The sequence below is a fragment of the Pseudophryne corroboree genome, chromosome 1, assembly GCF_028390025.1.
Source record: "Pseudophryne corroboree isolate aPseCor3 chromosome 1, aPseCor3.hap2, whole genome shotgun sequence".
In the NCBI taxonomy this organism is placed as follows: domain Eukaryota; kingdom Metazoa; phylum Chordata; class Amphibia; order Anura; family Myobatrachidae; genus Pseudophryne; species Pseudophryne corroboree.
Genome location: NC_086444.1, coordinates 286,037,961 through 286,063,732, shown reverse-complemented (window position 1 = coordinate 286,063,732; position 25,772 = coordinate 286,037,961). Strand labels below are relative to the sequence as shown.

At 42.8% G+C, this 25,772-nt stretch overlaps 1 protein-coding gene across 2 annotated transcripts in view; it reads right to left on the bottom strand.

Moving 5' to 3' along the window:
• KSR2 (kinase suppressor of ras 2) overlaps nt 1-25,772 on the bottom strand; it is an 868,249-nt gene that overhangs the window by 261,009 nt on the left and 581,468 nt on the right. For both annotated transcript variants that reach the window (XM_063964329.1, XM_063964330.1), the window contains exons 6-7: nt 23,285-23,354; nt 14,514-14,597 (exon numbers count right to left, since the gene is read on the bottom strand). In XM_063964329.1, the coding sequence (XP_063820399.1) occupies nt 14,514-14,597; nt 23,285-23,354 (154 nt within the window). The remainder of the gene's footprint in view (nt 1-14,513; nt 14,598-23,284; nt 23,355-25,772) is intronic.

The following is a 25,772-nucleotide window of genomic DNA, read 5'->3' as shown; positions in this document are numbered from 1 at the left end:
TATTATCTTGTGTAAGATGCAATAGTTCCCTATACGCTGTGTTAAACCAAAGGGGCGTTATCAGAATCTGTATCCCTCCAGTCATAAAAAGAGTGAGTCAGTCGCCACACAAGTAGCGATTGACGGAGTAAAGGAGGAAGACCAGCAGTAGAAGAGGCAGAAAGAAGGAATTGAACAGGGTAGAAATGAGACCCCACACACTCAGCAAAGAATCTCTCAAACGTGGGACTATACCTATTTACAATCCAATTGGGAAATGAACAAGTTGAGCAGCCAGATAATTAGCGCGCATATTAGGAAAACCCAATCCTCCATCAGATTTAGCCTTAACCATAGCTCTCAGGGCAACCCTAGGCGTCTTGTTACCACAAACAAATGAAGAGAGTACACTATCAATGCCAGAGAATACCTTCTTAGGTATATAAACAGGAGAATGTTGAAATAGATAAAGACATTTCTGTTGGATCACCATTTTAATTAGATTAATGCGACCCGTGACGGTAAGGGGGAGCTTCTTCCATACATGGTCCCGACGCTTCAAATCCTCCACGACCTGGTCTATGTTATGATGTACAAAAGTTGTGACATCAGGAGTGATCCAGACACCAAGATATTGAAAGCGGAGGGTCCACTGCAGTGAGCAAACAATAGGCAACAGGTCAGGGATAATACCAGATAAGGGAAGGATATGAGATTTATTCCAATTGATAGACAAGCCAGAATAGAAGCCAAATGTGTCAACAATATTCAGGAGGGAGGTCAGGGAAACATTGGCATCATTGAGAAACAAAAGCATATCATCAGCATACAATGCGATAACATCCTCATGTCCATCAATAGTAATGCCCCTAACGTCAGGCAACACCCTAATAAAACTCGCCAGTGGTTCTATAGCTAGGGCAAAAATGGCAGGGGACAGCAGGCAGCCCTGTCTACTACCACGATACAAAGCAAAGGGGGGCATAACAAAACCATTGACAGATAATCGAGCCATAGGAGAGGAGTAGAGCATTTGCAGCCATCATATAAATTTGGGGCCAAAAGCAAATTTTTTAAGAACTTCCCATAAGTAATCCCATTCCACAGAGTCGAAGACATTAGCGGCGTCCAAGGAAACCACCATGGCATCCGATCCCGATTGATCCGCCCTCTGTAGAAGTCAAAACAGCCGTCTCAAGTTTTGTAAGGTAGACTTGCCGGGCATAAACCCTGTCTGGTTATCATGAATAATAACAGTATTAAGTTGAATTGCCAAAATTTTGGCCAAAAGTTTAACATCAGTGGATAACAATGATATTGGGCGGTAGGAGTCTGGGACCGTAGGGTCTTTACTTGGCTTAAGGATCACTGCAATAAGTGCTTCCGACATAGAAGGGGGCAAACAACCAACTTCCAGTAGAGTGTTAAAAAGATTTAGAAGATAAGGGCCAGAATATTCACAATACTGTTTAAAGACCTCAACAGGTATACCGTCACTACCCGGGGCTTTCTTATTGGGGAAGGAGGCAATAGAGGCCTCAACCTCCTCAACAGAGATACCACTATCGAGAAAATCAACAGCTTGTTGTGATAATTGGGGCAAATCAATATCAGAGATGTACTGCTGCAATTGATCTAAGGTATAAGTGCTTCTAGAAGTATATAACGAGGAGTAAAAGGACTGGAAAATTTGGGCTATCTCAGGGGTAGTATAGACTGTTGCACCTTGGGGGTCACAAATCTTTTGAATGGATTCTCCAGCTCTCTCCTCCCATGCCAGAAAAGATAAATAACTACCGCCGACTATGAATAGAGGGCATGTTGTGAGAAAAGCAATTTACATTTGGATTTATCTAATAAGTGGTCAGACCAGGCCTACCTCCCACTTCCAACGGTCACTAAGGGTTCTGGTACAAAGATAAACAGATTCACTTTGGCTCCACATGCAGGTATCGTATCCAGGACCACCAGCAAGGGCGAGTGGTCCGAGATCCCCCTCTGTAAATATCGGACATCAACTATTCTAGGGGTGAGATCAGGGGAAACCAAAGCCAAATCTATCCTTGAAAAGGTATGAAAACTGGCTGAGTGGCAAGAGAATTGTAACTACAGAGGGTGTTTTAGTTTACAAACATCTACGAGCACAAGTTCATTAACCAACTTCACAAAAGGCGTAGGGGAAGGGGAAACCTTTATCCAAAACATTATTAAAATCACCTATGCAGAGGATTGGTGCTGAGGGAGAGGGAGCAATAAATGCCATAGCATGATGAAGTACCTCATTATTGTAGGGGGGGGGGGGGACACACAGACAGCAAGTATATGGAGAAGTCTGCAATTAACATAAGCCCTGAGGAAGACATACCTATCATTTTGGTCAATTTGACTATGGACCAAGTGAAAACTGACCGACTTCCTTATCAAAACCAAAACACCTCGAGAATTAGTGGAAAACGTGGAATGATATGACAGACCAACCCAAGGCTTCCCGAGAGCTAAGGACCTAGTACCAAACAAATGGGTTTCAGAAAGACATATAATATCTGCTCTATATTTCTGTACCTGAGACAAAACGAGAGCACGCTTAATACGGTCATTTAGGCCCCTCAAATTCCAGCCGAGAATGCGGAGCCCATAAACCCCCATAGCCATGAAGAAAAGAAAGAAGGGACAGAAGGAAAAAAAGATCAAGGTGAAAATACAGAGGAGCAGAGGAGACTAAGTACCTATGAGAATAGAGGTACACAGTAAAAAGGAACCTGTATTGGAGAAAAGGAAAAGACCAAAAGGGCCCTTATGGCACCCTTCCAGAAAACAAATATGACATAGAGAAACCACAAAATATACATAGCTGAATATTGAATCACATGGCAGTTCAAGAAAAAAAATAAAAAATAACACAGTGACACAGGTATTATTATACAAACAAGAACAAAAACAATCACAAAGCAGCTCAACCACCCACCACCCTGTATATCCATTACAACCTAGATACAATTGGATCCCCAAAACAATCCTATCTAAAGCTAAAAAACTATTGCAACCCCGGGGTACAGAGACAAACGATACCTCTATAAAAAAAAAGCTATATCCTAGCATTAAGCTCCAAAAACTAAAACAACATCCCCGCTGTATGGACAATGAAAAAAGGTACATAGCTGTGAGAAGGAACCCAGCATATATTGTAACGCCTGAGAGGGAAAAAAAAGAGCAAGAAAGACCTCCGAAATATCAGAAAGCAAAGAAAAATCAACTAATCAAACAACCGTCCTCAATAAGGGGCACGAGGTCTGCAGTCCAGCCAGGCCTCCACTTCCTGAGGGGTATTAAAGAAGTGTGTAGAGCCATCATGCACAACCTGTAAGCGTGCCGGGAACAACATGGAGTACTGCAGCTGTTGGTCGTCAATTGAAAAAATGTACGCATGGGACTTTTGGACATCCACAGCGAAATCCGGATAAACAGATATAACTTGCCTGTCAAACTTTAAAGGCCCCTGAGTGTGGGCCAGCCGTAGGACCGCATCCCGGTCTTTATAGTGCAGAAAGCGGGCTATGAAAGTACGTGGAGGTGCACCCAGGGGAGGAGCCCTAGCGGGCAGACAATGCGCTCTTTCCACAGAGAACTGAGGACTTAAGTCATCACGTTGAAACAATTGAAGGAGCCATTTTTCAAGGAATGATTCGGGAGAAGAGCCTTTCCGCTCTCTCCGGGAGGCCAACAAAATGTACATTATTACGGCAAAGCCTTCCTTCAATGTCGGACAGTTTCGCTTTTACTGCTGACATCTGGGTAGTAGCACCTTGGGAAGGTTGAGAGGAGGATTGAGAATCCCTTGCAAATTTTTCAAGCTTGGAATCCGCAGCTGTATTGCCCCCACGCACCATAATGCAGTTTGAGAGGAGCACGGTGGGCAGGTAGAAGCAGTAATAAGAACAGAGGTCAGGTGTTGGAACACACTCCACTATAGTTAGAAGGAGGTACTTAAATCAGGGATACAGCAAAGGAGAGTACAGGGTAGTGCAGTCCCTAAAATAAATAGTCACCAAAGGGAGGAGAGAGAGTGTGCGCTCACCACAATCTGCATGGACCTCAGGCTTCTACTGACAGGGTAGTGTAGGGAGTGCAGCGTCAGTACAGGCAGGCAAAGACTCCCAGCAGGTGCAGCCAATGGATTGCAGAGCCCCTCCAGAAAGTGAGCAGCAGCTCCCAGTATATGGCGTCCCCCGGCCCGCCGATCACAGTGTGCGGGAATACAGGGCAGCGGAGAGCAGGCGGGAGCAGGAGCAGCAGAGGCAGCGGGTATCACGCTGGAGAGGAGCTCCGGTGTAGCGCGCTGCTAGCCTCCGCTCACAACCCCCAAGATGGCGCTGCACTTCCGGCCAGACAGAGCCAGGGAGATTGAGCGGCGCAGACCCCAAAGCGTCCAGTGGCTGCACCAGGCAAGGTAACACGCCGGGAGAACCCTCAAAATGAGCAGGAGAGGATGCCAGACAGGGTGAGCAGGGCCAGGGACGTCCAACAGCGGGGAAGACAGGATAAGTGCAGGATGTTAGACGGAGCTCTGTCACCTAACTCCCTATAGAATGCTCAGCCAAGCCACACACCCCTCCCCTGTTTGTTTTTTTATTAATAAATAATCAATGGAAAGTGGAGAAAAATAGGATTTTAATTACCTACCAGTAAATCCTTTTCTCATAGTCCGTAGTGGATACTGGGAAATCATTTAGTACCATGGGTTATAAACGGGTCCACTAGGAGCCATAGGCACTTTAAGAAATTGATAGTGTGCGCTGGCTCCTCCCTCTATGCCCCTCCTACCAGACTCAGTCTAGGAAACTGTGCCCGAGGAGACGGACATACTTTTGAGAGAAGTATAGATAAGGAAAGTGCTGAAATTACGAACCAGCAGAGGAAAGCCATGCTAACCAACGAAAAAACAGGAACAGCGACAGCTGAATAAACCAGAATACTTAACCAAGTAACAGTGCAGAAAAAAACGAAGCACTGGGCGGGCGCCCAGTATCCTCTATGGACTACAAGGAAAGGATTTACCGGTAGGTAATTAATATTCTATTTTCTCTTACGTCCTAGGGGATACTGGGAAACCATTTAGTACCATGGGGAAGTATCAAAGCTCCCAAACTGGTTGGGAGAGTGCTGAGGTTCCTGCAGAACTGATTGACCAAACTGAAAGTCCTCAGTGGCCAAAGTATTGAATTTGTAAAACTAAGCAAACGTGTTCGAACCTGACCAAGTAGCTGCTCGGCAAAGCTGTAAAGCTGAGACACCCCAGGCAGCCACCCAAGAAGAACCCACTTATCCTCTCTGTTGGGAGGGCATGTGGCCAAATTGGTGACTTTACACATATTTAGTGGAAGAACCCACCGACCTAGTAGAGTGGGCCTGTACAGATTTTGGACATGGCAAGCCTGCTGTGGAATAAGCATGCTGGATAGTGAGCCTGATCCAGCGTGGAATTGACTGCTTTGAAGCAGGGCACCCAATTTTATTGGGATCATAGAGAACGAACAGTGAGTCCGATTTCCTGTGAAGAGCTGTTCTAGTTACATACATCTTCAAAGCCCTCATAACATCCAAAGATTTGGAAGTAGCAGAGGTGTCCGTAACAATCGGAACCACAATAGGTTGGTTGATGTGAAATGCGTACACCACCTTAGGAAGAAATTGCTGACGAGTCCTGAGTTCAGCTCTGTCCTCATGGAAAATGAAGTAGCGGCTCTTGTAAGACAACGCCCCTAGCTCCGACACACGTCTTGCTGAAGCCAAGGCCAGCAGTGTGACGGTCCTCCACATAAGGTACTTTACGTCTACCTTCTGTAATGGTTCAAACCAGTCCAATTGTAGGAACTGCAGCACTAAATTGAGATCCCAAGGTGCCGTGGGAGGCACAAAGGGAGGTTGGGTGTGCAGAACACCTTTCAAGAACATCTGGACCTCAGGGAGAGAAGCCAATTGTTTCTGAAAGTAAATAGACAAGGCTGAAATCTGGACTTTAATGGAGCCCTAGACGTAGGCCCACATTCACTCCCGACTGCAGAAAAAGGATGAAACGTCCCAGATGCAATTCCACCACAGGATATTGTCTGCTTTCACACCATGAGACATACTTCTTCCAAATATGGTGGTAATGCTTAGACGTTACCCCCTTCCTGGCTTGGATCATAGTCGGGATGACCTTGTCAGGAATCCCTCTCCTGGCTAGAATCAGCCGTTCAACCTCAACTTCCATGCCATTAAACATAGCCGCGGTAAGTCTTGATAGACGAATGGGCCCTGTTGCAGAAGATCCTCGCAAAGAGATAGAGGCCACGGATCTTCAATCAGCATCTCGAGAATATCCGCGTACCAGGCCCTTTGAGGCCAGTCTGGAGTAGTGAGGATTGCTTGAACCTTTTCCCTTTTTATTTTTAGAATTCTTGGGATCAGTGGAAGTGGAGGAAACACGCCACAGAGTTGTCAGGTCGTCTACCGCCACTGCTTGTGGGTCTCTCGACCTGGAACAATACTGCTTGAGCTTCTTGTTGAGTCAAGAGGCCATCGTGTCAATCTGTGGATATCCCCACTGACGTGTTAACCCCTGGAACACCTCCAGGTGAAGTCCCCACTCCCCCGGGTGCAGGTCGTGTTTGCTGAGGAAGTCCGCTTCCCAGTTGTCTACTCCCAAAATGAAGACCGTCGACAATGCCACGGCGTGTTTTTTTCGCCCCAAGGAGAATTCTTGACACCTCTGACATTGCTGCTCTGCTTTTCGTTCCGCCCTGTCGGTTTATGTACATTACCACTGTAATATTGTCCGACTGGACTTGAATGGCCTGATTCCGAAGTAGAGATGAGGCCTGCAGTAGAGTGTTTTAGATAACCCTGAATTCCAGGATGTTTATTGGAAGGACGACTTCCTGACTTGACCATCTTCTTTGAAACTGAACCTCCCCAACCTCTGAGGCTCGCGGCTGTGGTTAGCAGAATCCAATTCTGAATCCTGAACCTCCAACCCTCGACGAGGTGAGAAGTCTGTAGCCACCACAGAAGGGAGATCCTGGCTTCTGGTGACAGACGGATCCCCTGGTGCATGCGAAGATGCGATCCGGACCATTTGTCAAATAGATCTAGCTAGAAGGGCCTCGCATGAAACCTTCCGTACTGAAGCGCCTCGTAAGGCAAATGCACAGATCCACCGAGATCCGGGGTGGCTTCAGGATAGCCCGAACCATCGATTGGATTACCATAGCCTTTTCCAAGGAAAGGAACACTCTCTGAGACTCTGTGTCCAGTATCATTCCATTGTAAAGGAAGCCTCTGTGTCGGTTCCAGGTGAGATTTTGGTAGGTTCAGAATCCACCCGTCATCCACGAGTAGTCTGATTGAGAGGCCAATGCTGTTCAACAACCGCTCCCTGGATGGTGCCTTTATCAGAAGATCGTCCAGGTACTGAATTATGTTCACTCGCTGTTTGCGGAGTAGAAACATCATCTCTGACATCACTTTGGTGAACACTCTCGGAGCCGTGGAGAGACCAAATGGCAGGGCCTGGAACTGGTAGTGACAGTCCAGCAGTGCAAACTGTAGATAAGCCTGATGAGGCGGCCAGATCAGAGAGTGAAGGTAGGCATCCTTGATATCCAGAGACACTAGGAATTCCCCCTCCTCCAGAACTGAGATCACCACTCTCAGAGACTCCATCTTGAATTTGAACACTTGTAAGTACGGGTTCAACAACTTGAGGTTCAGAATCGGCCTCACCGAACCGCCCGGTTTCATGACTACAAACAAGTTGGAATAGTACTCCTTGGTTTGCAGATGATGTGGAACGGGAACAATGACCTGGTGTCCGTACCAATTTTTGAATGCGTCCTGTAAAGTTGTACTTGCCTCTTGTGAAGCTGGTAAGCCTTATTTGAAGAATCTGTAAGGTGGAGCTCTTGGAACTCCAGTCTGTAGCCCTGGGAAATAAGATCTATGACCCAGGGATTCTGGCACGATGTTGTCCAGATGTGACTGAAGAATTTTAGCTGGGCTCCCACCCGCCAGTCTTCAAGGCATCTCGGTCCACCGTCATGCTGAAGGTTTAGAGGAAGCACAGCTTGAGCCCTGTTCCTGTGAACTGACAGTTGCTAGTTTGCGTGGTTTACCTCTAGCGCCTCTGGTGGTGGTAGAAGAACCTCTGGTCTTGCCCCTAAACTTGGCAGTCCGAAAGTACTGTAAATTGGGTCCTGAGTAGGCCTTCCTAGCTGGGGGAGCTGCAAAAGGAAGGTATGTGGTCTTACACGCAGTAGCTTTGGAGATCCATTTGTCTAGTTCATAGTTTCTCAAACTCGGTCCTCAGGGCCCCACACAGTGCATGTTCTGCAGGTAACCCAGCAGGTGCACAGGTGTATTAATTACTCACTGACACATTTTAAAAGGTCCACAGGTGGAGCTAATTATTTCACTTGTGATTCTGTGAGGAGACCTGGAAAACATGCACTGTGTGGGGCCCTGAGGACCGAGTTTGAGAACCTGTGTTCTAGTTCATCTATAAATAAGGCCTCGCCTGTGAAAGGTAGGCCTTCAAAGCCTTTCAGGGGAGTCCGCATCCGCAGTCCACTGGCGCAGCCACAGACACCTGCGTGCAGACACTGACATAACTGTAGTGCGTGCATTAAGCAAGCCTATTTCTTTTATGGTTTCCACCATAAAGTTTGCAGAGTCCTGCATATGTTGCATGAGCAAAACAATCTCCCCTTGAGGTAAGGTATCTAACCCCTCAATCAGGTTACTCGACCATTTTGTGATGGCTCGCGTAATCCACCCGCATGCTATAGTGGGTCTATGGGCCACCCTCGCAGCTGTATATAAAGATTTGAGCGTAGTCTCAATTTTGCGGTCAGCCGCATTTTTCAGGGAGGCTGCACCGGAGACAGGCGATACAATTTTCAGTGAGAGCCTGGATACCGATGCATCCACTATTGGCGGATTTTCCCATTTTTTCCTATCCTCAGGAGGAAAGGGAAAGGATGACAACAACCGTTTGATGATTTTACATTTCCTATCAGGATTAACCCATGGTTCTTCAAACAGGGTATTTAATTCCTTCGACACAGGAAAAGTGGCTGAGGATTTCTTTTTATATTAAAATAAGATTCCTCACTCTCCTCTGTCACCTTATCAGGGATATTCAGAACCTCTCTGATAGCTTCTATAAGAGCCTCTATTCCCTGCAACAGAGTACCCTTCCCCACCTCTGAGTCCACCTCAACCTCCTCCATGTCTGACCCTTCATCATCCGAGTCAGACTGCAGGATATGGGCCAAAGTGCATTTTTAAGGACAAATGGCAGGAGAATGAGATGCTGGTTTGGGTAGATTGTGGAAATAATTCCCCAAATGGAGTCCAGCCATGCTGGTTCTGCCCCACTTGCCTGGGAAGGGACACTGCATTGAGTACACACTAGTGAACCCCCTGGGGAAGAGGAACACTGTGCTTTACATGAAACACACTCTTTGCCTGACATACTGTAACAGTGACAGCACACACAGGAAAAGGTTAAATGCACAATTAACCTATAAAGAGCCCTTCCAGGGAGACACAGTGGGAGTATGGAACCAGCACATGGCGCCCTTAACACTAATGCCAAGCTTAGCCGGGTTGCAGACTAAGTGCCTGGATTAAGGATTTAGTACACTAATAATCGCTCCACCCCCCCCCCCCCCCTCCCCTGCTATGACCCCCTGGTACCGCTGAGGTAATCTGGAGTCTCTCCGGAGGAGCTGCGCATCCCTGTCAGTCAGCGGCTGTGTCAGCTGCAGAGGGAAAATGGCGCTAGTGAGCTGCTGGATCAGCTAATAGTGAAGCCCTGCCCCTTCAATGGCGCGCGGTCTCCCCGATCTTTTTTATATACTGGCTTTACGTGTCTTGTGCATAAAATGGAGACAGACTCCTTTTATGGCTATGTTGCCAGTCTGGGTACTGTGTCCTCTATTCAACGTCTGTGTCCGTACACAGCGGGAGACGCAGTCCGCCCTCTTTAGAAGCTGTGCGTCTCCGTACTCCATAATGGCCTTCGACCTGCTAACCGTGACGTTGGCTTAGTACTCACCACTCTTCTTTCTTCTGGCTCTGTTAGGGGTGGCGGTGTTCTGCGGGAATGTACGCTCGCTGTGGTGGGGTTTGCAAATATTTCCCTCAGGAGCTAGTGTCCTGTCAGTTGGGAACGGGACCATTAACCCTGAAAGAGGCTGGGCTGTCTTCACCCCCAAGTCCCACGAATCAGGCAGGCTGGTGCCATCCAGTTCTGCCTGAAAATAACAAACACAGAAAATAAATGCAGAAAACTCTTCAGGAGCTTCCAGAGATGTGACCAGCTCCTCCGGGCACATTATCTAAACTGAGTCTGGTAGGAGGGGCATAGAGGGAGGAGCCAGCGCACACTAACAAGTTCTTAAAGTGCCCATGGCTCCTAGAGGACCCGTCTATACCCCATGGTACTAAATGGATTCCCAGTATCCCCTAGGACGTAAGAGACAGCAAGATTTGCTCCTATAAAAAGCTACTTTGGTTAGTTGTGAATTATGTTTTGCATGATAAGGCCACATCATCTGAAATGTTATACTTATAACTGAGATGTTATTATGCGTCTTGGAGATGTGTTCTTCCAAATACCATTTTCCAGCTACAGAGAAATTTTGTACAGGGTAGCTTCTAGTGTATATATTGTTGTGTCATCTGCATATACTGTAAGTGCAATTTAGAGACTACAGCTTTATGGTAAAAATACTGTAATTTAGTATATGTAAGAGTATGTAGAACTTGTGTAATCGCCACCCTTCCTTCTATCTGAGCCTGTCATATGTTTTGGCAGCCCTGCATATGCTGAGCACAGGTAATATATAATCATTCAAATGCAAACATGTAACCCGGGCAAAAAAAGATTTTGCACCTGAGAAAGCAGTATTATTTACAGGTGGTATGGGGCAGTGCAAATAGGGGGTAGAGGGAGAGAGATAGAGATGTGAATGGGAGCGTAAGATGTGGCGGGAAGAGAGACACACAGTATGAGGAGGGGAGATAGAGAGAGAGAGTGAGAGACAGACGTGAGAGAAAGAAAGACAGAAAGGGAGAGGAGGGAAATAAACCTCAGCAATAGCTAGACATGGAAAATGACGGGTCCAAAATACTAGTACAGACACAATACAATGCTGTATGTTAGGCCAAAATTATTATTTTACTTTAAAAAAATTACCAGTGATACTCAGAAATCAGTAAATTATAGAAATAAAGTGGGGATTTACCTTCCTGGTAAAGTACATTTTTAGTCTTTCCTTCAGGCCAGTCTGTCAGAGGAGCTGAATCTAGAACAGGCACATACAACTGGCCATGGGAGAAGCAATCACTCCTCAGATCCACACCAGCCACTTTCAAACTCTGCCCCTGAGCTTTGTTAGTGATCATGGCGTAGCAGACCTTTACCGGGAACTGCAGCCGTTTGAACTGGAAATGGTAGTCTGATAGGTTCAGAGGAATTCTCGGACTGAAAACAGTTTTAGGTGGATGCTAAAGAAGACCCTAACAATCCTCCAATTTCAAATGAAACAAAAATCGACCAATTTTCGGTAAAAGAATTGTTAAAAAATAATTGTTTTTCCTTTACAGATGCTACCCTTGATGGTCTCAGATGCAGATTTAAAAGTTTTAAATACTGCTGTAAGTAAATTTGTATGGGCTGATAAAAAAAAAAACATGTATCTCCTTGTTTAAGGTTAATCAATCCCCCATATTGGGAGGGGTTAATTTACCATGTTTTCGCACGTATGCATTAGCGGCAAATTATAGATATGCCCGAGACTGGCTACGAGATTCAGAACATTATGCTAACACAACTTTGGAACAGGCATTCTACCCTCCGATACCATTGTCTAGCCCAGGCATTCCCAACCACGGTCCTCAAGGCACACTAACAGTGCAGGTTTTAGTGATATCCAGGCTTCAGCACAGGTGACTTAATTAGTAGCTCAGTTATTTTGATTTAACCATCTGTGCTGCAGCTTGGATATCACTAAAACCTGCACTGTTGGTGTGCCTTGAGGACCGTGGTTGGGTATGCCTGGTCTAGCCTATTACATATGCAATCTACTGACTTTCCTGATAGTATTTCCCAGAACTTACTATTGACTACTACATGCACAGCCCACCTGGAGGACGACCAGGAAAAAGTTAGGGGCCTCCGCCTCTCAAACGATTTTCATCCCCATAACCCATAATACAGACTTCCTTAGAGGCCTTTCTTATGAGGTATTTGCCTCTTGATCTCGGAAAGGTCTTCGTTTGGTTCACCAGTGTTTAGACGTAAACACCCTACAGATACAGTATGTACATACAGTATGAACAACTACAACAATCATTTCCACAAATCTCTCTATACCTCTCTTTGAATATTTTCAACTTTGTAGTTTTATAAAGAAAGTGGTTTCAGCCCTATCGGACAAAGATAAGCTATGTAAAATCGATAACATAATTACTCAAGAGTCCTTATTGATTTGCTCAACTTCATTTATTTATTTCCTTGTAAAAAGTCAGTTAAACTTAGACATGTTAAATTCAGGTCTGGTAAAATGGAAAGGGGAGTTTCCTGATATAACTATACAAGAAGTATTGCCCTCATTCATCAAATTAAATAAACACCTCATTTCGACATCATATGCAGAGATGCATTATAAGTTGTTACATGATCATCGTGCTTACATCAAACCTAAATTACAGTTTTTAACAGGTGCCTCCTCAAACTCAAACTGCTTTAAATGTATGCAACCAGATGCAGGTTTTATGCACTGTATGTGGGCGTGTAAAGATGTTCAGACATTTTGGGCATTAGTTCAGTCTTTTATCAATGACACTCTTAAACTAAGGTTTAAGGTCACCGCTGAGTGGGCAATGTGGAACATTTATACTCCACATCCTCACCCCAGATTGTCTAAAGGGGATAAATTGTTGTTAGCAAAAATAACAGCGGAAGCTAAAAAACGATTCTGTCGCAATGGGCCACTGCTGGTACTCTATCCCTGGCGATACTTATGCCTAGAATAGAGCACCTGTTCCATATGGACTGGCTGTAAAAATCGCTCAACAAAGATAACTTCTTTGGTGTTTGGTTGCCTTTCATACAAACATTACCCTCAAATAGGAAGGATATTCTCCGTGCGGCAATAAGCCTGACTTCTTGGTATAATTTAGAAACCCTGTACTGTTCTATTATTTATCCTGATTGTGTGTAGCTATCAAGTTTTCAATTTTGATGTACCAATGTCGAATCTTTATGTTTACTGACACATGCTGTGTTATTCTCCTTTGATCTCTGTAATTTGCATATACAGTTCTATAATAAAATATGTTTTATAAAAAATAATAATTGTTTTTAAACCTAGATTAACATACTGCTAAAAATATATACATCTACTTAGGCACTTAATTTGGTAACGTTTATATGCAAAAACCAAATCAAAATCTTATCTGGATTAAGAGATAATGAAGAATTTGTACACAAAACACATTTCACTTCTTTAGAGGTAGACTTTTGAACAAATCCCTTCCTAGTAGGTACCTACATCACAAAACAAAGCTACTGTTCAGATTTCAAGTTCCTAGTCCTCATGGTTCCTGAGATTTCATGATGAGTCAGTGAGTCAGTCAGTGGTATTTGTGGCATTTTTTTCACCTATTTTCACCCCTTTGGGGATGGACTTTTGAAAAATCCCTTCTTAGTGGGTGCCTACAGTATGTCACAAAATAAAGCTACTGCCCAAATTTCAAGTTCCTAGTCCTCATGGTTCCAGAGATTTTGTGATGAGTCAGTGAGTCAGTCAGTGGTATTTGTGGCATTTTTTCACCTATTTTCACCCCTTTGGGGATGGACTTTTGAAAAATCCCTTCTTAGTGGGTGCCTACAGTATGTCTCAAAATAAAGCTACTGTCCACATTTCAAGTTCCTAGTCCTCATGGTTCCAGAGATTTTGTGATGAGTCAGTGAGTCAGTCAGTATACTTTATATACTTTCTTTTTTTCCTTATTAATTTTCCATGGAAAATTCATTTGAGCAACACACAGGTTTTGAGCAACATGGCACATGCACTGGCTGGACTTGTGCAGGGGGTCTCAACACTGGCTGGAGAAGCATTACGATTCCTCTTACTGTTGTCAGCGCATTATCACTGGGGAGATGAGTATCTCCAAGCTATGCCACAGAACCTTTGTTGATATATTGTTGCCATAGATTTTCTATTACTGTTATAAGCAGCTATAGTATAGAAAATCTTTACTATAAAGCACTATTTCACTAATGGTCTCATTTCACGTCTCGCCTCAAAATTTCACAGGATTCTCTGAAACCAAAAGACAAATTCAACAACAATTACATTACCAGAACTACATGCCACTGTGACATCTTGTTGCACTACAACTTGATTTGAAAATGTCCCACCACATCACTCATCTCTTAAACCAGTGAACCATGTAAAGGAGAACAAGGTGTTACAACATACTTGCAGTTTTTACACTTGAGTCCAAACAGCATCCCTTTCCCACATACAGTACAGGTCTGAGACATCCAGTACTTGGTGGAGAACCTAGGAAGAAAACAAAGTACAGTAGGTTGACTTCTGGTCAACAATTTAAAATAAAATAACACTAATTAATGAGCAGAAGAATTTGTTGCTTAGGAATAATAATGCATTTTAATGGCATACAAGACCATAGAGGTGGGGAGAGCACAGAGAAGACTTTCATCACGAGCACTAAAAAGAACTATGTTTCAACTGTATATTAAATATGGCGTAATGATGAGTAAATTAGAATAAAGAAACCCTGATATGTCATAAAAAAGGAATTTGAATGAATTATAAAAGTATTATTATTATTAGTCACGATAATAATAATAATAATCACCATCATACTAATAGTCATCATCATCATCATCATCATCATCATCATCATCATAATACTGTGCAAATTCAATATCACATATCAAGTTTTCTTTGCCACTTCATATTCACCCATCTCCACTCCCAACTAGTTAAGAGCCTAAGGGGTATATTTACTAAGGAGCGGATTTCTAGAAGTGGAGATATTGCCCATAGCAACCAATCTTATCATTGATTCCACTTATCATTTTTCTATCACCTTCCAGAAGATAATAGCTAGAATATGATTGGTTGCCATGGGCAACATCTCCACTAATAGTCTTTGTTTTATTCCTAAAAATGTTAAGGGCCGGATGACTTCAGTTTTGCTGGCAGTGCTTTCTAGGTCCTGCCCTCACTTTCCACTTCTGAAAACTGGTAATAGTATTAGTAGGAGAGTTTTTCCTGGCAGTGCCTCTCTTCTAACTGTGTCTATTGGTTCAGCTGCAGCTTTGTGTACAAACACAGAGAAATACATACTGCATGTATTATACCACAGATCTCCTTATGTTATGATATGCAACATTATAAAAACGAGTGATAGATACAAGCATTAACTTTTATTTAAATACATTGGTTTTATTGTAAACACAAGGCATATCACAGGGATGAGTCTTTCCACTGATTGATAGTCCTTGGACATCACTCTGTCACTCGTTCTCTCTCTCTCTCTCTCTCTTTCTTCACTCTCTCTCTCTCTCTCTCTCTCTTCCCTCTCTCTCTATCTAATTTAGATTTTCCAATTTTCCCCACACTTTAAATCCAATTTCATGTCGGTTTGTTTATATATTGAGGTTCTAACATGCAATGACTCAGAAACTCACAATAGCTCTGGTATCTCTTAGACTTGCCCATTTATATTTGCCAGTCATCTGCATTTTAACATGAAATCTCGGTAACCCTGTTTTTATTTTGAGCTCACAATACGCAGAATTTCGCAACAGGAAGGATTTTCAAGTGTGTGCAGAGTGGACATCACTACACTTGACAGATATCAGACTTTATATATACGACTTTATACACAGTGTATTAACCTAGTCCAATATTCACATGAGAAAATGTCTTATCGATGGAAGGATGGGAGAAAGGATTGGGTTCTATCTCCAATGCGCTTACAGAATTCTTCCTCTTTCGCCGCATAGAATTTATTGCTGCTCTGCCAAGCCTCAAGTTAATTAGATTTTTTTTATCATCCTTGCTGAGAGTTTTATCTCATCTTAATAGTTCTGCTGTTGTAATGGGATTCAAATTCAGGCCAGATCCTCCTTCTTGGGAGATGAGTGAGGGAGCGGGAGAGAGTAGAAGAAGATGAGATTGCTCTCAGGTAGGACGAGGATGGCTCAGTCTTTACTCTTCTTAAACAGAGAAATCAATCACCTTGTATTAAGCAAGGGAAGCATTTTACTTACACTCTCTTGAAATACCATGGTTTAACTTTTACAGATAAATGTAATTTTCATGCTAGCTAGAATTTATTCCATTAACTGTAAGGCAATAGGCATTGGTAATAAGCAACAAATGGGAAATGTATAAAGAAAATTAAATAAGCATGCTTTCATTAAATTATTTAAAAAAAACGACTATGCTGAAGTTGCTAAAGTGTTTTTTATTATTATATATTTACATTGCTGCTGACAACATTTGTATTTAAAGTATACAAACAGGATACAGTACTATAATATTAGGATATATTTATGTAGAATGGTGTTTTTCTTTCTTTCTAGAGGGAAGAATGTTTCTCAAAGGCCTGACTTGAAAAATGAACTGATGGCCTAAATAACAAAGCTGCAGTACTGATCTTGGTATATTACTATGCTTAGTATATTCTTTACTGCAATTAATGGTGATGAGCAAACAATAACAACTCCCAAAAAGGCATGTATATAATACATATTGTATGACACATATCACTGCATTCACAGGACACATTTCACTACTTACAGATCATTGTTAGGCTGTAGGTGCTTACATTTTAAGTGTTTAATTCAAAGATGTTAATCATAATATTTGCATTATACCGGCATTAAACATAAGGAAACATAATATAAACAAACACTACTACAGAAGGATTGCTTTGATACTACAAATGTGAGTTCAGCAACTGTTCATGGCAAAACACCCGCTGCATGTATAACCTGGACATTCTACACTGAACTCCATGTTTGCGCACTGCAAAAACTTACCAGATAGGTATGTACTACCCTAAATATCTATACTTTTTAATCAAAATCACTAGGTACCACAAATTGCTCTTTGCAATCTCATTCCATTGTATCTTCTTTAAGGCTATTACTATACATCCTTCACTCTCCCTGCAACTCATCTCCCTGTGTACACTGCAGTCTCAGTAAATCACTCCCCTCTTATTAACTCCCATGAGCCTTTTGTTTACCAATATATACGGACTGTAACATGCTCAACCTGTTGCCATTTTAAAACATTCAAACACCTCCTACAACTATACTTATCCCTATCCTTCTGCTTCTACTACCTGGTGACATATCACTAAAGCCAGGCCCCACCCACATGCCCCACTCACATTCATATGAATAAAATCTAGCAAATCTCATGAACACTGTGTCTCCCAACACCCTCCAACTTACTAAAATGCGCCTCATGGAATGCACGCTGTTTGCAAAAAAAAAAAAATAGCATCCAACCATGCCCTATTCATTTAAAAAAACTTAACAGAAACATAGCTCACACGATCAGGCACAGCCTCCCATGCAGCACTGTTACATGGTGGTCTCCACTTCACACATACTTCCAGGCCTGGTAACAGTAAAGGAGGGTTGTTTGGAATATCACTGTCCCAATTCTTCACATACACGGTTTAGCCCTCAATGAAGTGGCTCCAGCTACCTATCACACTCCACGTTGACTTAGATGTCAACCATGGCATATAAATTAACAAGACACCTACAAAAACTCTCAATGTCACTGAAGTCTACCAAGCTTCCTCAAAACCGCAGAACTATTAATGCTTTTAATTTTCAACAGCTATCCATCTCTCTACAACAACTGCTCTCACCAATCCTACATCCACTTCTCTAGAAATAGCCCTAAATGAAGTGGCTCCAGCTGCCTATCACACTCCACGTAGACTTAGATGTCACCCGTAGCATATAAATAAACAAGACACCTACAAAACGCTCCCGTAAAGTAGAACGCCAGTGGTGTAAATTTCGTACTCCAAGCGACTTCTTCACATATAAGACTGTCTACCACTCTTACCGTAATGCTGTGGACACTGCCAAACATATTTCCAATCTCTCATCTCTGCTCAAGCCTCTAATCCCAAGTAACTATTTTATACCATTTTTATTCATTGGTTTTTTTTTTGGGGGGGGGGGGGGATTTTAACACTTACACCCACATGAACAGAATAAAGGGGAGTCAGGACAAACATATACATTGTCAGAGAATGAAACAAAAGTTTGGCATTAATTCGAACAACAAATATCAATGACCTAGTAAAAAGACAACATATACAAATTAGTATATGCATTGGCCTAGTATGTAGCTTGATATGTAGGATACATATCAAAGGAAACATAAAATAAAGGATAGATTGAGGTAGCCAAATCACAGGCAATCAAAATCAATGAAGAAATAACTTCTAACATATAGATAGCCCACAGGTATAAAAACCTCTTTTAGGACAATAATATGGGTGCCAGAAGGTGCCACACAGGCCCCCACTACAGAAGATCAAAATAACAGGAGAGGTAAGTACTAGCAGAATATTAAAAAAAAAAATCAATGTAGAGGATCAATATAACTCTCAATAAAAAAATTACATACAGTCTAAATAGGAAAGGCCTCAGTACCCAATACTAGATCAGGTCATGCAGATATCAGCTCCTCTAGAAAAATAGAAATAAAACTAAAGTAATGAAAACACACATCAGCCAAAGTCTCTAAAGCATGGACAGCAACTGTAAGAAAATCCCCCCTTTTTCCTCCCCAAACCCCAACTACTCTACACTACGTACCCCCTTCCCCCCCAATCGAAGAACAAAGAAGGCAAGTAAACTCAGCCATTACTAGCGAGGCCCTTCAATAAATTTTATGGAGCGGTAGCCCCAAATGGTAAAATACTAATACTAATGTCAGGCGCTAATAATATTGGTTAAATTTGAACAATTGCGGATGGGTGTCTATATCTGTAATCACACCCACTCCACACAAAAAATTCCAAATTTGCTCTCGCAACTCATGCAATCTAGATAGCCGCAAGCAGGGTATATTGGCCTGTGGATATGGCCAACACAATCTCACCTGATTGAAACCAGGTGTACCAAAAACAAACTGAATAACCCCTTGCGCTATTTAAATTAGAGGCAACATGACATGAATACACTCAATAGAATAATTATAAGATAATTTTAATATCTATAAAATCAATCATGTATAGGTTACATAGACATAATCATAAAAAATTGAGTTAATTAGTATGCGCATACAAGTAAAAGAGCTGAATGCTAAACCTACTAATTGAGCATAAGAGGTGGATCATATAGCTACTAGTGACCACATAGGGCTAATTCAATAATCATATGTTGACAATGTCCTTATTTTTGTTCTCAGAATAGGACAGTCCCATTAGATGTGCTCATAGATATTTCATGATTAAATATCATGTGGTGTGATAAAAATAAATATGGAGCCTTTGTTTAGGTATATACCAATAAATGAGTTTAACCAATTGCTCATATATATGAATAGTTCTTTACATGTGGAAAAGCTATCCAGAATACATGGAGGAAATTTGTATATCACCCGGGGCTTGGTGCACAGCAAGCACCTGTAGAAGAAAGCTCCCGTCTTCCACAGTCCGTAAGTGGCGTCCTCCGTCTCCCACTGTGTCTGGCTCTCGTGCACACACCTTTGATCGCTTTGAGAGAGAGAGGTTGGTCCGGCTCCCGGAGCTCTGCGCACCGCAGGCGCTGATCAGTTGATTTTGCTCCCGTCTTCAAGCCGCCGCATATAGCGTCCTCCCGTCTCCCGCTTGTCAATCTCGAGCAGCGTTGCACATCAATGTGGACCTATAAGCAATGTCCACTGGGTCACATAGGGCACCTTCTCTGTGAAGGAGAAGGTGCCCTATGTGACCCAGTGGACATTGCTTATAGGTCCACATTGATGTGCAACGCTGCTCGAGATTGACAAGCGGGAGACGGGAGGACGCTATATGCGGCGGCTTGAAGACGGGAGCAAAATCAACTGATCAGCGCCTGCGGTGCGCAGAGCTCCGGGAGCCGGACCAACCTCTCTCTCTCAAAGCGATCAAAGGTGTGTGCACGAGAGCCAGACACAGTGGGAGACGGAGGACGCCACTTACGGACTGTGGAAGACGGGAGCTTTCTTCTACAGGTGCTTGCTGTGCACCAAGCCCCGGGTGATATACAAATTTCCTCCATGTATTCTGGATAGCTTTTCCACATGTAAAGAACTATTCATATATATGAGCAATTGGTTAAACTCATTTATTGGTATATACCTAAACAAAGGCTCCATATTTATTTTTATCACACCACATGATATTTAATCATGAAATATCTATGAGCACATCTAATGGGACTGTCCTATTCTGAGAACAAAAATAAGGACATTGTCAACATATGATTATTGAATTAGCCCTATGTGGTCACTAGTAGCTATATGATCCACCTCTTATGCTCAATTAGTAGGTTTAGCATTCAGCTCTTTTACTTGTATGCGCATACTAATTAACTCAATTTTTTATGATTATGTCTATGTAACCTATACATGATTGATTTTATAGATATTAAAATTATCTTATAATTATTCTATTGAGTGTATTCATGTCATGTTGCCTCTAATTTAAATAGCGCAAGGGGTTATTCAGTTTGTCCAAATGGTAAAATAGCACATGTCCTCCCACCCCGCTGCCCTTGCCTCCCAACAAAAAAATTAATTGAAAAACAACCCAAAAAACAAAAGCATAACACAGTAAAAGCATAGAGTATAAAAGAATCACATAATTGAATCATTAATGAAATGGGAGGAACAGAAAATGATAAAGAACTCATGAGTACCCCGAAACAAAACGACAAACAAGTCCAGCAAAGGATATCAACGATGAGGCCGCGGGCGTCCACCTAGCCAAGTCTCAGCTTCACTGGGAGTATTGAAAAAATGAGGAATGCCGCCAGTCACCACACAGAGATGAGATGGGAAAAGCATAAAGTAGTGCAGCTGTTGATCACATAGCTTGCGTTTAACAGGAAGAAATTGATAGCAAATTTTCTACACCTCAATAGCAAAATCAAGATAGACCATCATTGAATGATTGTCAATCTGACATGGCCACGCTGCCGGACCAGTCACAGAACAGTATCACTATCCTTGCAACAAAGCAGGTGGGCAATAAAAGTACTTGGCAGAACTCCAGGAAAAGAGGGTCTAAAAAGCATGTAATGGGATCGTTCCACAGAAAGCTGCAGGAAACAGTCATCCCTGCAAACAACTGCACCAGCCAATTTTCAAGGAACACCTCAGGAGTGAACCCCTCAGCGCACTCTGGAAAACTCACAAAACGTAAATTATTTATTCTAAGCCGACCGGCTAAATCAGACAATTTAGAATGACACACAGCCATTTCAGTGGATAGAGAGGCAATTTGCCCTGGCAGTAGTGCAGTGAGATCCTCTACAGCAGAGAGACGGCATTCACCTTCCCTCACTCGTTCCCCTATCTTCTGGAGATCATGTTGGATAGTTGAAATGTCCACCTTAACCTCACCAATATTGACTGGGAGGCATTTCTCCAAATCATCAATAGCATAAAGGAAATATTTAATGGAGAGGTGAGGGATGTTCACATTACCAGAAGCAGTCAGAAGGAGATGGGGTATCAACTGGTGGAGGGGGAGCAGAATTCCGAGCAAAACGTTCCAGTTTAGAAGCAGCCCCGTAAGCAAGGCCAGACTTCACCATGTTAAAAGCTAAAAGTAGGTGAGACAGCAGTAGGGTATCTACAGCAGGAGAACCACAGATCCTAGGCAGAAAGTGCTGCACACCATTCACAGCACAAAGGATTAGATGAAAAAGGGCAGAGTGCGATCCACAGCAGCAGGGAGACCAGCCAGAGGAACGGAAGTGCACTACAAGTGCCAGTGAAGATAAAGGAATCTAATCTGGTGTACCATTATGCAATAGATAACACCTATCCTTGTGAATCAATACCTACAGTACTTCCCTATTGATTGTAAACTTGCTAGTAAGGCCTTCCTACCTCTATGTCTGTCTGTTAATGGCCAGTTTTATTTTATCACTGTTGTTTCTAATTGTTTTGTTTTATTTTATTTTATTACTGTTGTTTCCAATTTGAAAGGACAATGGCATTTGCTGTGCTATATATGAAACTATAAATAAATAAATAAGATGGCTACCATCAGTGTGAAGTCCCGGGAGCCGCCAGTGGAGTTCAGGGAGAGAGAAGACAACTCAGCAAACAGCCCAGTATGCAGTCCAGCCAGAGCAGTTTGAGGCGCCGCAACCTGGGAGCCCACCAGCAGAGGAGATGCGCTTTACAACAGCCGCCGGGAAGAGACACCAGAGACTGCAACCAATCATTTGGGAGCCGCAGGCACAGCTCCAGGAGAAGTCCCGAGCCCAAGGAGCCATATCCACTGCAGTAGAAGCCCCAAGTCCGACCCAGGGAAACTGCTCCTACAGGGTGGCAGCCAGGATATTCAGCAGCACAGCAGGCAGGTACAGTCCTATGCCAAGCCTCGCCCCAACTTTTTAGTACATTTAAATCACTTCATATCCCTCCCCAAACCCACCCGCAGGAGTATGTAATTTATTTTATTATTTATTACCAGTTATTTTTATAGCGCATACATATTACGCAGCGCTTTACAGAGCATATTTGGCCATTCACATCAGTCAAATATCTCGGTTTTCTCTCAAATTTTATTGTCAAACTGTGGTTGTTTATTGTGAAGGTTATAAATATATCCATACTGTAAATGCATGTCATAGGTGTATGGCACAATTATAATACATTGTGAGGCAACATGTATTATATGATAATATACTCCTTGGAGGTCAGATGTTTGTAATTTGTAACACGGAGATGACTGATCAAAGAACTGATGAACAGTCATAAAGCAAAAAAAGAGTTAAATCATTAAAATCCATAATATTATAAAGAGATGTAGAATATGTAAAGGTTATTGGCATAAAGACAACTCTTTTTCACAATTAAGTTGGTTAGTAGCTTTCAGGACCTCATAACAAATACACAATAGAATCCCAGGAGCCCCATGCTGGCTAACATAGATTCCTATTTCCTGTCTGTGCTGCACGCCCATGTCCCATTACCTGTGTTTGATAGAGTTTCCCAGATCTCTGCGTGGAATCTGCGGGGACCAGCGAGGCACTGACAGTGTGTCTGGAAGTAATAAACCAGGATTAGTCAAACACCAGTAATATTATATGTCATAATAACGACAGTGCTTCAGCAATGTAGGAGAGACATATCTATCTGATATTTTAGCAGTAAACACATTATAAGCCTATTTGGTCACAATGTGATTAGATCATCTTGCATATTAGAAATACCAACAGAGCATACAATTACAGTAACAATTCACAGTAATATTTTCCCACATATTAAAAACAATAAACCCACGGGGTGTTCTACATCTTAAAATACAGGCTATGTTCCTTTTACCTAGGAGCTGGCAATCAGTCAGGGGAGTGACTGAGAAGACTGGGATAATAAGGCCATGTAATCCAGGATACAACAAACTGTATACAGTAGCAGCCACTGACGCAAAGTAAATGACTGAGAACATCACATATACAATTGCAAGGCTCAGAAAGTGTAAGTAGTGGCATGTGCAGGGCCGGACTGGTCCACAGGGGAACAGGGGAAACCACCGGTGGGCCCTACTGCCTGTGGGCCCTCCTCCTCTTCTAGGCATCACATTCCAGACTCTATCCTAGTGCACTTCAATTATGCATTATACATGTGTGTTACATTATACTTCACAAGAATATGGTTTATTATATATTTACCAAGGGGCATAGAACATGTACTCTGGAATGGTTAGACAAACCTCAGTGCTGGCTGTCCATGCCCCACTGGAGTCTGGCCACACCCTTAAGCATGGGCCCCTACAACAGCATCCCCCCTTCATGCCCCAGTCCGACACTAGGCATGTGAATTCTATGTATCTGTCTGAACAAAGACCTAAAGGAAATCTTTAAAGGTTATAAAACAACCAGTATATTCTATAGCAAGATTGAGGATTGGGAACTAAGGGGGACATTTACTAAGCAGTGATTAGAGCGGAAAAATGTAAACAAGTGGAGAAGTGGCCCCATCAACCAATCAGTAGCTCTGTATCATTTTATAGTATGCAAATTATAGATGTTACTTCAGTGCTGATTGGTTGCCATGGGCAACTTCTCCATTGGCTCAATTCTCTGCTCTTATCACTGCTTAGTAAATGTCCCCCTAAGAAAAAAATGTATTGGATTAATTCTGCTACCATGCTTTTACTGCTTTTTAATAGATAATTGTGTAGACAACTGATACAATTCTTGTAAGATGTCTATGTGTAGCTGACTTACCGAAGAGATATTTGTGGTCATTCCGAGTATTTCGCTCATTGCCGATTTTCGCTATGCTGCGATTTGCTGCTAAATGCGCATGCGCATGGTACGCAGAGCGAATGCGCTTAGTTATTTAACTAAAAACTTAGCAGTGTTGCTGTTGTTCGTGCGGCGCTTTTCAGTCGCACTGCTGATCGGTGAGTGATTGACAGGAAAGGGGCGTTTCTGGGTGGTAACTGAGTGTTTTCCGGGAGTGTGCTAAAAAACGCAGGCGTGCCAGGGAAAAACGCAGGAGTGGCTGGAGAAACGGGGGAGTGGCTGGCCGAACGCAGGGCGTGTTTGTGACGTCAAACCAGGAACTTAATGTACTGAGGTGATCGCAATCTGGGAGTAGGTCTGGAGCTACTCAGAAACTGCAGGAAATGATTTAGTAGCAGTTTTGCTAATCTTTCGTTTGCTATTCTGCTAAGCTAAGATACACTCCCAGAGGGCGGCGGCCTAGCGTTTGCAATGCTGCTAAAAGCAGCTAGCGAGCAAACAACTCGGAATGACCACCCTTGTGTATTTTATTATTTGTACCTAACTTTCCCTGTACTGCATGTACATTTTTCTGCATATTTTTATTTTATTTGTATTGAGCTGTGTGCAAGGCTCTGATTCACTATATTATACAGTATAATATGCATATCATTGGTGATATTACTATGAAGAGTATTTATTTAGTGTAGTTGTCATAAGAGATACAGTATTATATCTGAGACAGGATTTTATGGATAGAGTGATCATATGTTACAGTTTTTCATCCCGTGTAGCTACTATCGAGGAATTCTCTTGTGATTGGCGTTTGCTCATGATAGTATTTAACACCTGGACATGGTTATACTTTACTGAAACACTGCAAAAGGCCAATTAAGTTTATTCTTTTGTGATTTATTACATTATAGTAGAAGTACTGCTTATTATTTTTACTGGGAAGCAATGTTTTTATTTTATTTATTTCCATTAATTATGCATTTCTTAAAAAACACTAAAGATACGGCACACCTCCCAACTGTCCCGATTTTCGTGGGACAGTCCCGTTTTTTTGGGGACTGTCCCGCAGTCCCACCCGCAGGCCGCAGTGTCCCACGGTAGGGGGGGGGGGCAGTTGGGAGGCTCTGTCTCTCGCTGCCTTGCTTAGCAGAGCATGCGCACAGCGTCTATTCAATGGAGTCAGAGGGAGAGGGGGCATTCCAGCGGCTCACAGAGC